A 17,078-nucleotide genomic window follows, 5' to 3' on the forward strand; every position below is an offset into this window, starting at 1 on the left:
TCACGCGAGTTTTAGTAGAGCGTAATCCCCTGCAAAACCTAACCTATGGAACCGTCTAAAGACTCTCTATCATTTTTATAGGTTTGGTTTTGCAGACGACTTGGGGCTAGTAGGTAAAAGTCTGGAATGTGCGACGGGCATAAATGTTTCACGGTAGTTTCTTTCGAACATGAAAATTTATCGTATTGACCTATCTTTCAAGCCTTTTGATATCGGGGCCGTCACTCATTGGAAGTGTAGTCACGCGACTTTTAGCAGCGCGTAGTTACCTGCAAAACCAAACCTGTGAAAAACATGGAGACCCTCTATGTGTAATTGTGTAGACCAGGGGTGCACAAACTCAAGGTGGCCGCGGGCCGCATTCATCTGATCTTACCGGGCCGCACAAAAGGCCGCATGTGGTCCGCGGGCCGCAGTTTGTGCACACCTGGTGTAGACTCTTTGTTATCATTTTTATAGGTTTGGTTTTGTAGACGACTACGCGCTACTAAAAGTCGGGAGATTACGCTTCCAATGTGCGACGAGCCTGAATGTTTCACAATTAGGGCGTTCTTTCAAACACGAAAATTTATCGTATTGACCTATCGGCAAAAGCAAGATATCTTTCGATTCTTTACAAGGGGAATCTCGTTTTCTTTTCCGCTTTACGGGCAATTGGAGAGTATTAAGAAGAAAAGATTCATCCATAAGGGGGATTGCCTTGCGAATAATTCTTTCCTGTTTAATGCTGTCCAATTGTTTTATACTGGCAGGGGCTAATCGGGGCTGTAACTATGAGAGCTTGCTTTGCCTCATGGAGAAGTGAAACTCAATGGCCACCTGAGTTCAATTCAAAACCAAATAATCCCCAAATTAGCCAGCTCACGTGACCAGACGGTCACCTGTCCACCTGTACGCCATGCTTGATGTTGCTTTGCTTCAGTGTTCTTTCGTGGTCTGCTGAATCCAAGAAAGACCTCGCCTGCACCCGTATTAATGAACAACAATCCTTGCTCTCAGACTGTTGTCTATTTTGACCCATCAGATGTTTGGAATTGATGCTTCAATGCTACTTGAGAGACAGTATATTGTTCATAAATACGGGTGTTGTTTGCTCTTGGATGGCCTCTGTTTACACTCGAAATCGCTAGAGCCGCTTCAAATTTTCTGAATGAACTAACAAACACTAATCAATGGAACAGTTGCAAATGGGTAAAAATTATAAATAAAAGGTCGATTACTACGTAAAAAGTTGTGAAAAATCCAAATCTGAGGTCAAAACTCCGAAAAAGTAACTTTCAAAGGTCGAAAATTCAATTTTTAATTGCCGTTCTAATGAAAAAGTTCAAAGAGTTGTGACGTTAGATTTCACGTCTAAATGCGCAGAAACGCTTGCGCACAAACAAACGTAGCGGGAGTCATGAATTATGACGTCATCGCCTACGGGAGTGTATGCCGTGACGTCAAACTTCACGATTTACCGGTATTTTTTAAATCGATTTATCTCGGTAGGTATTTAGAAGTCGTATAAGAAAAAGAAAAATTCCGTTGGTCCTCATTTTTCCTGCTCTATGATGACTTTGAAACATCACCCAAGTAAGCGCAACTGATCTATTCTCAGAAGAAAACTATCAATAAAGTAATTAGTTACCATCTAGATTTAAAAGCTATATAGTACATTAGTACTTGAAAACTTGATATATTAATAAAGTTTTCTTGAGAACTTTGTAAAAGTTCTTTTTTCCCGATGATTTTGCGGAGAAAACCACTCTGATATCATAATTGTGCTACCTCTGTGAAATAGGAGATTTCAAAAGGATCTTCTTGTACTGACACATGGATTATAGTTTCGTATATACTTAACCCAACCTTTAGGGTTGTTTGTCCCTACAATAACTAAGCCTCAGAGTTTGCTTTTTTTGTGTACTGACGAGTTTTGTCTCAAGTTGGGCGGAAGAGCTTCTTCAAGAGAACCCTTCAATTTAGAAAAAAAGAGTCGATTCAAACTAATAACTATTATTAAAGCTAGGATGATGCTTTTTAGCATCAGTTGCTACAAAAGAGTTCTATCTAATGGTAACTGAATCACAAAAACCCATTATTTCGCGTTAGCGCTCTTTAGAACCAGCAGTGTAGATTGTTCATTCAAAAATTTGGAGTGACCCTCGCCCCGACTTTTCAGGAATGGTGTACATGCTTTAATTTTGATTTTATTGTACTACTTACAACTTACACCGTCTCACATTCTCACCCACTGGTAAGTAGGCAAAGTATCCTCACAATACAGGACAAAGAGGAGTTCACTTTACATTTCTCACTCAACACCTACCCTAAGTGTAGCGTTCTAGGAACCAAGGCAAGTATGAGCAATAAACAATCTCATTTTTATGACAGTTACGAGGGAGGATTTTCACTTTTTTCCCCTTTGTCTTACATTTTTACTTTCCTTATCCTATAGGAAGGGAAGTAGGTAATGTTTTACTAGGTACTTCCTTGTTTTTACTTTTTCTCGATAATTTTTTTCGTGTTTATTTGATTATTTGTTTTTTAACTTTCACCTCCTTCCCAATGGCCTAGAATGTAGATACATTTTCAGGGCGTCAATTGATAAAGGTTTTATGGTGTGGAAGTGATTACAAGTGTTGAAGCTTCTTTAGGCAACATACAGGCTGAAATATGCAAAAGTTTTCATAGCGGGAGCTTTAGATCTTTAGAAAGTTCCTAATCACTTCCAAAGCAGTAGGTCGCGCGAATAAGTTTGAGGATGCTCGTAATCACTTATCATGTCTAAAGCACGATCACCCTCAGCCTCGTGAGAACAGAAAGATTATTAGGGAGCTGGTTTCAATGCCAGCGAGTCAGGAATGTAGCCTCACCTCGGTTAGTTTCAGTAGGATAAAATGGGTGTCCCTCAGGAGACTGAGTGTGAAACCCGCCTTACAACCTGTTCACACTGCACGAATTTTTCTTCGTCCGAAGTTAAATTTTCTTCGTTAGCAATGGGAACACACTAATTCATTTGTACACGTTGTTTCGTTCAGTGTGAACGGACTGATCTCGCCTCCCAGGGGCCTATGTCTGTCCAAGATCTAATGAATGTGTCTGTTGTGTTGGTGTCGTACGTCTACTTTTATTTCTGTCCTACACGTCCGATGTTTCCCGATAGTTCAAAACGATAAACATGGGAAAATATAATCGCTTCAGAAAATAATATATCTGTCTCTCAAACTTATTGGCACCAAAGAGTGTTTCAAGCCTTTTGATATGAGGGCCGTCACTCATTGGAAGCATAGTCACGCGAGTTTTAGTAGAGCGTAATCCCCTGCAAAACCTAACCTATGAAAACCGTCTGAAGACTCTCTATCATTTTTATAAGTTTGGTTTTGCAGACGACTTGGGTCTAGTAGGTAAAAGTCTGGAATGTGCGACGGGCATAAATGTTTCACGGTAGTTTCTTTCGAACATGAAAATTTATCGTATTGACCTATCGGCAAAAGCAAGATATCTCTCGATTCTTTACAAGGGGAATCTCGTTTTCTTTTCCGCTTTACGAGCAATTGGAGAGCATTAAGAAGGAAAGATTCATCCATAAGGGCGATTGCCTTGGGAATGGTTCTTTCCTCTTTAATGCTGTCCAATTGTTTTATACTGGCAGGGGCTAATCGGGGCTGTAACTATGAGAGCTTGCTTTGCCTCATGGAGAAGTGAAACTCAATGACCAACTGAGTTCAATTCAAAACCAAATATTCCCCAAATTAGCCAGCTCACGTGACCAGACGGTCACCTGTCCACCTGTACGCCATGCTTGATGTTGCTTTGCTATTTCCTCTTTAATGCTGTCCAATTGTTTTATACTGGCAGGGGCTAATCGGGGCTGTAACTATGAGAACTTGCTTTGCCTCATGGAGAAGTGAAACTCAATGGCCACCTGAGTTCAAATCAAAACCAAATATTCCCCAAATTAGCCAGCTCACGTGACCAGACGGTCACCTGTCCACCTGTACGCCATGCTTGATGTTGCTTTGCTTCAGTGTTCTTTCGTGGTCTGCTGAATCCAAGAAAGACCTCGACTGCACCCGTATTAATGAACAACAAGCCTTGCTCTCAGACTGTTGTCTATTTTGACCCATCAGATGTTTGGAATTGATGCTTCAGTGCTACTTCAGAGACAGTATTTTGTTCATAAATACGGGTGTTGCTCTTGGATGGTCTCTGTTTACACTCGAAATCGCTAGAGCCGCTTCAAATTTTCTGAATGAACTAACAAACACTAATCAATTCTCAGAAGAAAACTATCAATAAATTAATTTAGTTAATATTTAGATTTAAACGCTATATAGCCAGCCTAGTTAGCTTAGTTGGTAGTGCGTCTGCCTTGTAAGCGCTAGGCCGCGGGTTCGATTCCCGCCCGGGGCGGATTAGACACAAGTTATAACATTGAACTTGCTATAACATTGTTACCTCTTTCCCGGAAGTGGGATTTTTCAAAATAAGAATGAACATTTGTTACATTGAATTTGTTAAGAGAAAATTATGACGGTACGGAGTACGAAGTTTTAACCTCCGCTCCAGAACTGTTGTTCGTGAAAATTGGATTTTCAGTTTTTTTTTTTTTTTTTTTATGTTCATTTTATTTGTTCTTGGTAGCCTGGCTGGGGGACTCTAAACAGGAAGGATACCAACCACCAATCTGAAATTTCCCTTGCTAAAAAAAAAAAAAAAAAAAAAAAAAAAAAAAAAACGTAAGGTTCTTACGGACTTGGCCCCGAATTCGCATCATTTTAATCAGAAACAGCTGTCTTCCTTCTGTCTCTGCTTTCGGGGACCATAACACCTTAGCAGTTACAGTTCCCTCTATCAAGCCTCACAGAATATTATAGTTACAATGGAGCTCATAAGAGTCGCTAGTCGCGAGGAGATACATTGCAAACGTTACTACAGTTTAGTTTTTTCTCTCTCGTCTTTGTCAATAATAAGTCATAAGCAATAATAATTATTCTTTCATAATTTATGGCCGTTCTTAAAACTGTTCAAAGCGATTGTACCGAGAGCGATACCGCGTAGTGAGGAGGTTCGGAGGGCTGGGAGTCGAGAGTTCGTTCCCAGGACCAGTGCAGAATAGAAGAGCCAACATTTTGATGAGATGTAACCACTCAATTGGCCAACCACTCACTATCAGGTAGAACTGACAGGTGGCCCTGATGAGGTAGACCTGACAAGTGGCCCTGATCAGGTGTACCTATCAGGTAGAACTGACAGGTGGCCCTGATGAGGTAGACCTGACAAGTGGCCCTGATCAGGTGTACCTATCAGGTAGAACTGACAGGTGGCCCTGATGAGGTAGACCTGACAAGTGGCCCTGATCAGGTGTACCTATCAGGTAGAACTGACAGGTGGCCCTGATGAGGTAGACCTGACAAGTGGCCCTGATCAGGTGTACCTATCAGGTAGAACTGACAGGTGGCCCTGATGAGGTAGACCTGACAAGTGGCCCTGATCAGGTGTACCTATCAGGTAGAACTGACAGGTGGCCCTGATCAGGTAGACCTGACAGGCGGACCTGATCAGGTGTACCTGTCAGGTCTACCTGATAGTGTTCCAGGAAATAACAACAAATAATAGCTGACAAGCTCCGAGAACTACCTAATACCCCGATGTAGAACGGGAAAACAATGTGAAAAACAAGAGAAAGCATTAGCGATAAGTCCTCAAGTACTAAATCTATTTCTCATACGAGAACACAGTCTATACAGGGAACAGCATTGTTCTAATGGTATCTATTCAGATATTCTACATGTGCACATTATGTCTAGTGTTTTATTCAGATGTACTTATGCTGAACACCCAGGTAGAGGAAAGAGAGAGAAATCCAATCTTGCTTTCTCCTTCTTTTTTTTTCTTTCAAGTGGAAACTTGGTTTGAATACAGATCGAGAGAGAGAGAGAGAGAGAGAGAGCATGTTTGTGACAGGAATAGCATGCATGATTGAGTGTAGAGAACAAAATGGGAAAAACCTGGACATCTCTATCCATGTGCTACATCATTCTCTCTCTATCGCTCAAGGGCGTACAACTCAAAACCCCCGGTCGTTATCCCACTCATTTCATAAATCTATTCTTATTCCTCATTGGCTCCCCAGGGGGAGCTAAATCGGTCCCAAATACGTGTGGGTGCCTCAAGAACAATGCATATTCAATGAAACTTTCCTCACCCAAAGATCCCACTCAAAGTGTGTCGGAGAAATGTCTGGATCCTGCTAATCCCTTCGACACAGTCAGAATGATAACTAAAATCGAATGTTTACCTACCATGCTGGCACCCCAATTGAGAAAATATTGGGTGGAATGATTGAGAAATTTGCACTCATATGCCAATTGCAAATAGGTAAATGTATTATTTTAGGTTACATTGCGGTGTTAACCAAGTAACCAATTGAGAAGTATTGCATCTCTTCTTGCCCATCTGATAAAGGATATGTTAATTCGAACTTATTATTAGACCCCACGAGTCTAACTTGGCCGTTGTTCTATTGCTACGAAAGTACCTACATTTTGTAATACCCTCCCCTCAAAAAGTGAACCTCCGCCCCTGATTGAGAAATTTGCACTCATATGCCAATTATTGCAAGTAAGTGCATTATTTTAGGTTACATTGCGGTGTTAACCAAGTAATCAATTGAGAAGTATTGCATCTCTTCTTGCCCATCTGATAAAGGATATGTTAAGTCGAACTTATTATTAGACCACACGAGTCTAACTTGGCCGTTGTTCTATTGCTACGAAAGTACCTACATTTTGTAATACCCTCCCCTCAAAAAGTGAACCTCCGCCCCTGTCATTTCTAACCTTGAGCAAAGTTTGTTACAACTCTTTTGTGTGAACTCTCTCTCTCTCTTTCTCTTCAGAATGATCGACCCACGTTCCCTGCTAATGGCTGGTAGTTAGAACAACGTGCCGAGGAAGAAAAATAAATCTCTATTACAGGACGGGTTAAAAGCTTCTAAGGTTTAAAACCATTTCTATGTTCTCGGCTCCAGTTTGTAGCAGCGTCCCCCAAGGATGTGTCTCGGGTCCCTTTCATTTTCATTAGCAAATAAAACTTTTCTACACACAGTGGAGCTTACACGAAGCAGATTATATCTCACCCGATAAACTTCACATTAGAAAAGAAGTCTTTATGAAATTTTCCAACAAAATAGGTCTTTCGGAAAACATGGAGGTGTGGCCTCTCTTTCTCTCTGCCATTTTGTCTCCCCCCCTTTTTCCGTTCGTTTTAGCTTTAAATTCTTGTTAAACTTTCAGATTTTCTCTGTGTGCTCCGAAATGAAATGTGCCGCATGTATATTTCGGGTCCCGTAATAGAACTTGTTATAAAGAGAACTCTACTTGTTATAAAGAGAACTCTAAGACACAAGTTATAACATTGAACTTGCTATAACATTGTTACTTCTTTCCCGGAAGTGGGATTTTCCAAAATAAGAATGAACACATTTTGTTGCATTGAATTTGTTAAGAGAAAATTATGACGGTACGCGGAGTACGAAGTTTTAACCTCCGCTCCAGAACTGTTGTTCGTGAAATTTGGATATTACACACTGTGTGCGTTAGGCTGGAACTTGGCCTGGCGCACTGCCGTGCGCCTAGATTTTCAGTATTTTTTTTTATGTTCATTTTATTTATTTTTGGTAGCCTGGCTGGGGGACTCTAAACAGAAAGGATACCAACCACCAACCTGAAATTTCCCTTGCAAAAAAAAAAAAAAAAAAAAATCTGAAGAAAAAGAAAGCATTATTTTCAGAATGAACCTCGAAAAATTTTTTTTCCGTGCGGTCACACTTAGTTCGTTGACTGTATAACCGGGATTATCGGCATAATCTGCAATAGACAGATTTCATAGAATCCCAATCCCCCCCTGATTCCTCAACGTAACAAAATATAACGAATTTGCAAAATAGAACGAATTTGCTCAGAAAACAACTCTGGGATGGAAAGTGTGTGACAAGTTGGGGGAAACTTTCGCCCCGAACTTTCAACTTCCATTATAACATGTTCAAATATTAAAACCGCAGCGGTGTGGGGTAGTGGTAGGAGCGCCAGGGAGCAAAGTTCAGAGTAGAAAAAGGAGGAGGATTTGTATGAGTTTGTGAATAGCATAATTAAAAAAAAAAAAACAACAACAACAAAAACAACACCAAAAAAAATTGCACACCTAGACCATAAAAGGAATATTCCTACCAAATTTCAGCTTTCTAGGTGTTGTGGTTCTCGAGATAGAGCGATCAGTGTGTGAAATGTGAATGGATCTCGTTCTTATAATATAAGATTTACCTATTGTAAATTGTATGCAATCCTATTTAGCATTATTTTTCTATACACTGGTGTTGTACCTATGTATATGTCACCCCGAAGAATCATACACAAAAAGCCCAGTCCGAGGATTAGATGTAGGGGGAAACAGCCCTAAAGAATATATTGAGCTTCTAAGAATCTAACCCCTCCCAGCCCCCACAGCGTAGGGGAGAGGGGGGTATTTGGGCCCCAAGTGTAAAATTTTAGAACATACACTCCCTCCCCCGTCAATTTATTAAAAAAGGGGGATACCTGACCAAAATTTACGGAGGTCCAATGAAAAAGTATGTACAAATAAATATAAATATCTTGTATATGGCCCAGAGGCATTGTTGTTTCTGTACATAAAAAAAATCAACAACCAACACAGTAACAGAAAATATCAATAGTCTGTCAGAGAATATACAAATGCCAAATTCATTCTACATATTTACATAGATAAAGGTAGTAGGTAGATGCATTGCTGTTAAACGTACATTTTCCAAATTGGGGCGTAATGGAACGAAATGAGGAAGAAGAAGAAGAAGAAGAGGAAGGAAACAGACTTTTAAGTGGATAATAAAAAGTTAAAAAACAATTTGTATATTCTCCAATGCCAGGCTTTTGTAAAAACTCCCACACAGACAAATACAGGCCACAATAATGTATGTACAGAGGCCGTAATTAACATTTTACACTCTGAAAAAATACATTCTGTTGGAGAAAAAAGATAAAATTGATTTGAAATAATAAATTAAATTGAAATATTTTGTACCTTTAGAATATTCATTTAGCTCTATTATTCATTTGTTATTTTTCCCTAGAAATTTATTTTGTTAACCTCAACCGTCAATAACAACGTTCATGCTTGCTGTCATGAGAACAACCATCACGAAAACTTCTTGGCCCTATTAATGAGATCATGAAATGAGTAAGTATTAGGTAAGTAACATTAGCAAATTGTCATGCAGCTTAGTGCACCACAACGTTCCAATTTGCAAAAGGAAAGCGTTGATTTGAACGCATGTTCCTTCACGGCTCGTTAAACACATGCAGTCGGGAAATAACTTGCTCTCTCAGCCACATCATAAATTCAAGCGGGAAGCAGCGCTAGTATCGCGACCTTGACACTAGCGCTGGGGTAAAAAGAAGCACGGATGATTTGTTACTTACTTACAACCCTCAACATGATGTCTGGGTCCTGGAGCTTGACGTCCCACAGCAATGGAAGCACATCGTCTATAATCTGTTGCCGGTCCAGCTTCTCAATAGTTCGTTCTATGCAGGCGAGAATGTTGCCAACCAGTTTCAGATCTGAGGCGTTCTTCTCGTAGACGGCTTTCATTTTGGGCAGCACCATGCGGCGGATGGCAATCTCGTCTAGGTATTCCGACACGTTGGTCAGCGCTTGGAGAGCGGCACTCTGTGAAATGAGGAGGTTGAAATTGGATCACTGATCGTTTGCTGATGGGAGTACAGTTGGGCAACCGAAAATTGGACGTAATCGGTGCACCCTGATAGTGAGTGGCTGGCCTAAGACTTTTTTTTTTCTTTTAAAGAGGTTTATTAGAGGGAACTGTAACTGCTAAAGTATTATCGTCCCGAAATCGAAGAGAGAAGGGAGACAGGATAGGAGAAAGCCAGCCGTTCCGAGAACGAACATTATCCCTTCAGGATAAAATCCGCCCTGGGCGGGAATCGAACCCGTGGCCTAGCACTTACAAGGCAGACGCGCTAGCAACCAAGCTAACTAGGCTGGCACCAAAAACAGAGTGGACCGGAGAGCATAGAGTTTTTTGCTCTTAGTTCTATGCGGTTTGAAGTCGTCGTAGAGGGCTACGCTTTAAAACGTGGAAGCTCTCCAACTCACTTGAACTTGTATGGTGGAGCTTTCGAACCCGTTGTACAGCATTGGTAACACCTCATTCCTGATATCATCCCTGGGGGTTTTCTCTAGAATCACATGGAGATTTTCCAGTAGAGTCACTGTAGCTTGGATAGATTTGGGCGCCGAGAACACAGATCTGAAACAAAGAATAGAATAGAATATTAGATTTGATTTTATTTTTTTTCAAGAGGTTTGATAGAAGGAACTGTAAGACTGTAACTGCTAGGAGCTTATTGTCCCGGAAGCGAAGACGACAGGATAGGAGAAAGCAAGCCGTTCCGAGAACGAACATCGTCCGTTCAGGATAAAATCCGCCCCGGGCGGGAAACGAACCCGTGACCTAGCGCTTACAAGGCAGACGGGCTACCCTCCAAAGTAGGTAGCTACCTAATTAGACTGGCGAATTTCTACCCCACCCACAGGTAGGAATTTGAACATTTTGAACTCGATGTAAATTGTTTCCGAAGGGAAAAAGAGTTCCCCGTTGTAATTGGAAACGTGGAAATATGGAAAACGGAGACAATGGAAACAAATTATTATGTTTGAGTAAAAATTGATAAAATTGTTCGTCATATTATAAAATTACAAACAGATGTCACTGAACTTTGTTATTTCTTTTCAAATTTTCGGCAGAGACCTGCCTACATTTGATGGAATTCTCTCTGTCTCTCTCTCTGTCTCTCTCTCTCTCTCTCTCTCTCTCTCTCTCTCTCTCTCTCTCTCTCTCTCTCTCTCTCTCTCTGATATTTGACATTTGGTCCTTCGGGCCGGATATTTGACATTTGGTCCTTCGGGCCAGATATTTAATATTTGCCTCTTTTAAAAAATATGTCTTGCGTTTTTTGACAAATTTTATAGGCTTCAAAATTGTTTGATGTGGTGTCGAATTTCAAGGTCCAAGTGTTTCTGTTGGGAATGGTGACAACCGGAAGAGATTCTGGTTCACAGGCCACCAATCTTTGAGAATTTTCATATAAATATGATGTATTTGAGGAAATGAAGAGCTATCAAGTTGCAAGGGTATAAAAGTCCAAAAATCTAACTTGGGTCCAGGGGTTCAAACCAGGCTCCAAAAAAGGCATGGTAATTACCAGTAGTAAAGGTGACGCTTCTAGGCCTCCAACAAGTAGGAAAAAGAGATAAGTGTACATTACATTGTTAGAAGAATTGTGGCCTGTGAACCAGAATGTATGTAGGTGACTACAGGTGTATAAATCAGTCTGGCAGATTGGTATTAATTAGGTCCGTATGCAGAGTCATTTAGGACATTATGCAGGAAGAGTTTGCACTGGAAAACAGTCACTATAATATTTACTTTTGTATGAACTCTTAAGTTTAAACTACCAATTTGCTCAAGACTGGCACACGAATCTCTTTAAAACCAACCAGTACGGCAGTGTAAAGGAACTCTTCAGTTCTCTTTGGACAGAATAAACAAAAGAAAATCTACTCTCCACAACTCTACCACTACTCTATGCTTACCGTAGGCGGTGACAGGTTGACTGACGAAGACCCGCGCCGCTCCTGCGGGCCTATACTAGAATGCCGCCGAGTGGGTAGTCCGCCGCCCGGGGTGCCCCCTGGTGAGGAAGCACAGGAAGGTGCGATACGTATCTTGGGAGTCATCAGCGTGTTGTCCGAGAGGCGACGCATGTTGGGCAAAGCATTGGCGACTCGAAGGAAGTTACTGTCGGGCGACGAAGGCGAAATGCCGTACCACCAGCCACCTAGGATCCCGGAATCTGGTTAGGCCGCGCACACACGAACACACACGGAACAAAACAGAGGATGCAAAAGTGAAACACTGGTCGCATGCAACATCGATTGGGCTTCGTATTTTATGAACCAAAAGTGCTGGATTTAACTATGATTTCAAGAAAACGTTCTGCCAAATAGTACAGACGTACGATGAGTCGAGTTCTCATATATGGGGAGAACTTTGTAGTAGGTAGTAAGTTATTTCTTTCATATTTGGTTCATAAAATACGAAGCTGAGGCAAATTCATTGGAAAATCTCCATAAAAAATATGTACATAATTATAATAAACATGTGTTATTTACATAATATTTACAGAGTTGAGACATTAATTTCACGAAAATTAACTTAACTGACCCAGATACAAACCATGAATGTACCAATAATAGGTACCTACCTAAGTATCTACTAAATATATTATGTAGATATGACCAGCAGTCATGCTTGACACAATTAGAATCCCTTTTTGGTATGTACAAGACTTACGATACGAGATGGGTACGAGTTTATCCCCGAAGAAAATAGAAGAGTTTTATGTACACTTTTGCATGAAATAATGAAGAGAAAACTGAGAATTTTATGTACACTTTTGCATGAAATAATGATATGAAAAAAAGAAAGAAAGAAGTAAATGTCAAGATGGAAGATTGGCCTTGATGAAGAAGGTTAGAAGGATGAAGGGGGAAGAGGGGAAGAAAGAAAGGGGAAAGGGATAAGGAAAAGAGAGAGAGAGGAAGAGGGAGAAGGGGGAGGGGTAAGGAAAGGATAAAAAGAGGAAGAGAGAGAGGAGGAGAATGAAAATGGAACTTTCATTTTTCGAAATGTGAAAGAGTCAAATGTTGAATAAGATAAAGAATAATAATGACAAATTGTAAAGAAAAAGTGAGTGAAGAAATGAGAGAAATAAGAACAACGAAAGAGAGAGAGAGAGAGAGAAAGAGAGAGAGAGAGAGAGAGAGAGAGAGAAAGGAAAGCTCCCAGCTGTTCGTCTCTCTCTATCTCTCTCTCACTCACTCTCCCTCTTTCTTGTTACTTTCTATTATATCTCATGTTATGTCATGTTTATTAATTAATGAAAAAAATGTCTTTTGTGTGAGAAGAAGGAAAGAAGGAGGAGAAAGAATGAAGAGCAGGAGGAGGAGGAGGAGAAGAAGAAGAAGAAGAAGAAGAAGAAGAAGAAGAAGAAGAAGAAGAAGAAGAAGAAGAAGAGAGGAGGAGGAGGAGGAGGAGGAGAAGAAGAAGAAAGAAATGAGAGGGAAAAAAAAGAAGGAATTTTAGCAGTACAATCGAAGTTGGATAATAAGGTCGTTCTCGGAAGGTTTGTTTTTAGAACGACTGATTTTTTTTCCATCCCGTCCGCCTTCTCTCTTCGATTTTAGAATGATAAGACCTCCGTTGTTAGACCCTGCCTCGGTGGTGTAGTGGTCAAGGCGCTCGCATGGTAAACAGGAGGGCGTGGGTTCAATCCCAGCCGAGGTATGGAATTTTATCCTCTGATAGATTGTGTCGTACAGGATGTGTGCGCTGCAGACTCATTCGAAACCAAAACCATATACATAGGTACCCATATCACACTCATTGAAACTGATTTTGAATAAGCAATCCCCCTATTAATACCCAAAGAAGTCAATTAAATTTCGTGTGTGCCTCTTAAATTCTTTGACGAGTTTCATCTATGAGAGTTCTTCACTTCTGTGTCATACATAATTTACAATTTCGAATTCCTAAATTTCACTAGAATAGGTACCTACTCTAATTTCATCAAAATGGGACAAACGGCTCGAGAATTATCGCAAAGCAATGAAATAAACAACCTAAATGCCAAATCTAATTGGATTCATGGAATCTCATGTTGACTGAAGCTAACCTATCCTGTATAGAGAGTGAATCAGCGAAGCTGAATAATGAGTCCTAATTTATTATGATTAACTTGTAGCAGGTTGGCAATTAATTATTCAATAGGTGGCGGGGGAGATTGAAATGGGGATGAGTGAGTTAATGGACAGATTTTCGGGATGGGCTGTTCCAAAAAACTGACCCGTTCAGTCTTACGTCACCCAGGGATCTAAAGGTAAAGAATAAGGGCCAGCCGAGTTAGATTTTTGTCTGCCTTTTCGGAGCTAGGTTGCGGGTTCAATGGCCGCCCGGGGCGGATTTTATCCTAAACGGATAAGGTTCGTTCTCGGAACGGCTGACTTGCTCCTATCCTGTCTTCCTCCTCTCTGCGCGTTCGGAACGATAATACCTTAGCAGTTACAGTTCCCTCTTTCAAACATTTATTTTTTCTATCACTTAAGCCAGCCACATTATCAGATAGACCTGACAGGTACACCTGATAAGGTATACCTGACACCTGATGAGCACACACACTATGAGGTAGAGCTGACTCTATCAGGTATACCTGACACCTGATCAGGTCTACCTGATAGTGAGTGGCTGGCCGTAGGAGACACACGTACTGAAAGGCTCCCTCAGTATATCATTAACCAGAGTGAGAGAGTTAGGATGAGTTTTCTATATGGGTATATGACCAATTTAATAAATGGTATACAGCTATACAGGGTGTTTAACTTAAAAGTGCCCCATAGGAAATTAACGCGTAAAATCAGTTCTTTACCCCATAAAAGTCCCCAATACACTTTTCTGGTCCACTGAGAAGCCGAACGGAAATATGGTGGGGGCCAAGCGACATAAGGTGCGTCCACACTATGGTCGACCGAAGTCAAGCGACATCGACTGGAACCCACAGAAATTTTCCCTTTTTTGGTGAGAGAGCGCGTTTACTAAACCATAGGAAATACGAGATGGCGCGCCATCCGAATCGTTTACGAAACGAAAATACAACTAAAAGTAGATGCGTCATGCGACAATGGTATTTTGTTTGAATGGAAAAAGTTTATAGACTTTATAGTGTGGATTTATTTTGCAAATGGCTTTGTTGCTAAATTGTATCAAAAATAAAAAATAAATAGTGTGGACTGTGGACGTGTTGGAAGTGATGTCGATCGACCATAGTGTGAGACGCTGCTTAAGGATATTTTGAACTATTACGAAATTTTTAGTGGAATAATTACACAGAACAATGTTTTCAATCAAATTTCATAATAGTTCACTATATTTGGTACCAAAATTATCCGGCAAACAGAGTAGGAAATTGGTCGCTCAAAGTACGTCTTATGTTCTCGACGTTCAATAGTGAAATACGTGTTCTTCGCTTGACCAATCAAGGGGAGGGACATTTGTAATATTATTAAATATGTACATGAAAAAACTCTGAAAATGTGATCCTGAAAGAGGAAATGATTTTGTTATCGGGACAATTGGGGGCTAGCAGTTTTAAGGTGCGTCCACACACAGTCGACTGGCCGTCGACTGCATAGTTTCACCTCGACGATTGACGGCCGGTCGACTATGTTTGGATATACCTTTATGTCCAATACAAAGCTAGAAATCAGTACCAACGGATCTCCATTGGAAATGTTTCATCTTGACAACCTTATAGAAGGTAATATAAATCACAAAATAAAATAATATCTCAAGGGACAACTTACTGATTTCTGCTTTGGCAAGGTGATTTAGCTTTTGTAAGGAAGCAGTGTGAGGTGGAATAGTGAATACTAACATTACTTACCCGCCTTGTAAAAATATAAAGAGAGTAATGTGCAGAAAGTAGGTACAATTACTATCTACTAATGACAGTAGCACACTTGATGAATTTGGCAAGATTACAACAAAATATTGGATCCCTTTCCACAAAATGTTTACGTTCACGTAAATAAACCTTGCGATTTTTAAAATATCAAAGTTTAAACATTATTTTCAATTTTATCTCAACCTCTCATTTGAAAACTTGGGGGAACTTTTTTGAAATTCCATACGATGAGACATGTAAAGAGTCTATAACATCTCAAACAATACAAGTTTAGTATGGCACTGAGATATAATGAGGAAAGTCACACTTTTATGCATCGCGTTCAATGCGCTATGTTCCAAAAGCTTGTGAATTATTTAAAGCAAAGAAGCTTTTAAGCTATTACTTTTGAAGAAATAGAACTGTATAGTAGGTATACAGTGTGTCCACTTTTAATGTGCGCCATAGGAAAAATACATGTAAAAACAGTTTTTCTTGTCTCAAAAGTCCCCATTAAGTATTTTAGTTAAACCAAATATGGTAACTCATGTATTTTTATCTGAGGAATTCACTGGTGGTGATTTCATACACCTGGGACTTACAGTTAAAAAGTTAAGGGTTCGAAATCCGAGAAATGTGTTATGTTTGAAACTCAACATTTTTGTACAATTGGATACTCTATTTTATGTATTTTTTCACGAGAAATTGATTGGTAATATTTCCAATTACTTGGGGCTTACAGTTAAAAAGTTCTGGGTTCGAAACCGAGTAATTGATGATTCTCATGAAAAATATAACTGTCCAAATGTATTTTTTTCGTAAAGATCGTCAAAAATAATAAATAATCCGAAAAGATTTTTTTTTTAAAAAGTATTTCTTCTCTAAGAAATTCGTCCCCAAAGTGTGCGCGGGAAAAATAATGAGATTCAAATTTTTAAAGCGTAGGGACGCTTGGCAACATTGCGTGGGACGTAACCAACCATGAAAAAAGAAATTCTTCTGGCTCTTGCTAATCTGATCACATCGTTTTCTTTGGTTTTTGCGTTTTGTATCTGCTAATTTGACTGTTTTTCTGAGTATCCTGTGGTGGTGTAGAGGTCAAGGCGCTCGACTGGTTAACAGGAGGGCGTGGCTTCAATCCCAGCCGAGGTATGGAATTTTATCCTCAATATAATTTGAGAATTTGACCACAATAATAGTAGTAGCCTACTGCTGGAGTAAAGGGACTTATCAGTCCTATGCGAGCAGTAAAAATAAGCACTATTATTATCATATAGGTAGGTACCTACGTAGGTAGTGTTTACATAAAGCGGAACTTTGAGCAGGGATGTTTGGTATGTGGAGATCATACTATTCATATTATTCTTCTCGATCGAAATAAATGTGCCAGCCTACTTAGCTTAGTTGGTAGTGCGTCTGCCTTGTAAGCGCTAGGCCGCGGGTTCGATTCCCGCCCAGGGCGGATTTTATCCTGATGGGATAATGTTCGTTCTCGGA

The 17,078-nt window shown here is 40.1% G+C and overlaps 1 protein-coding gene across 1 annotated transcript in view; it reads right to left on the reverse strand.

Moving 5' to 3' along the window:
- Positions 1-17,078, reverse strand: part of LOC103513646 — a 66,299-nt gene that overhangs the window by 26,482 nt on the left and 22,739 nt on the right. The window contains exon 11 of the mRNA XM_026826791.1: positions 11,677-11,936. Within this exon, the coding sequence (XP_026682592.1) occupies positions 11,677-11,936 (260 nt within the window). The remainder of the gene's footprint in view (positions 1-11,676; positions 11,937-17,078) is intronic.

This window comes from Diaphorina citri, unplaced genomic scaffold (assembly GCF_000475195.1).
Source record: "Diaphorina citri unplaced genomic scaffold, Diaci psyllid genome assembly version 1.1 scaffold1002, whole genome shotgun sequence".
Classification (NCBI taxonomy): domain Eukaryota; kingdom Metazoa; phylum Arthropoda; class Insecta; order Hemiptera; family Psyllidae; genus Diaphorina; species Diaphorina citri.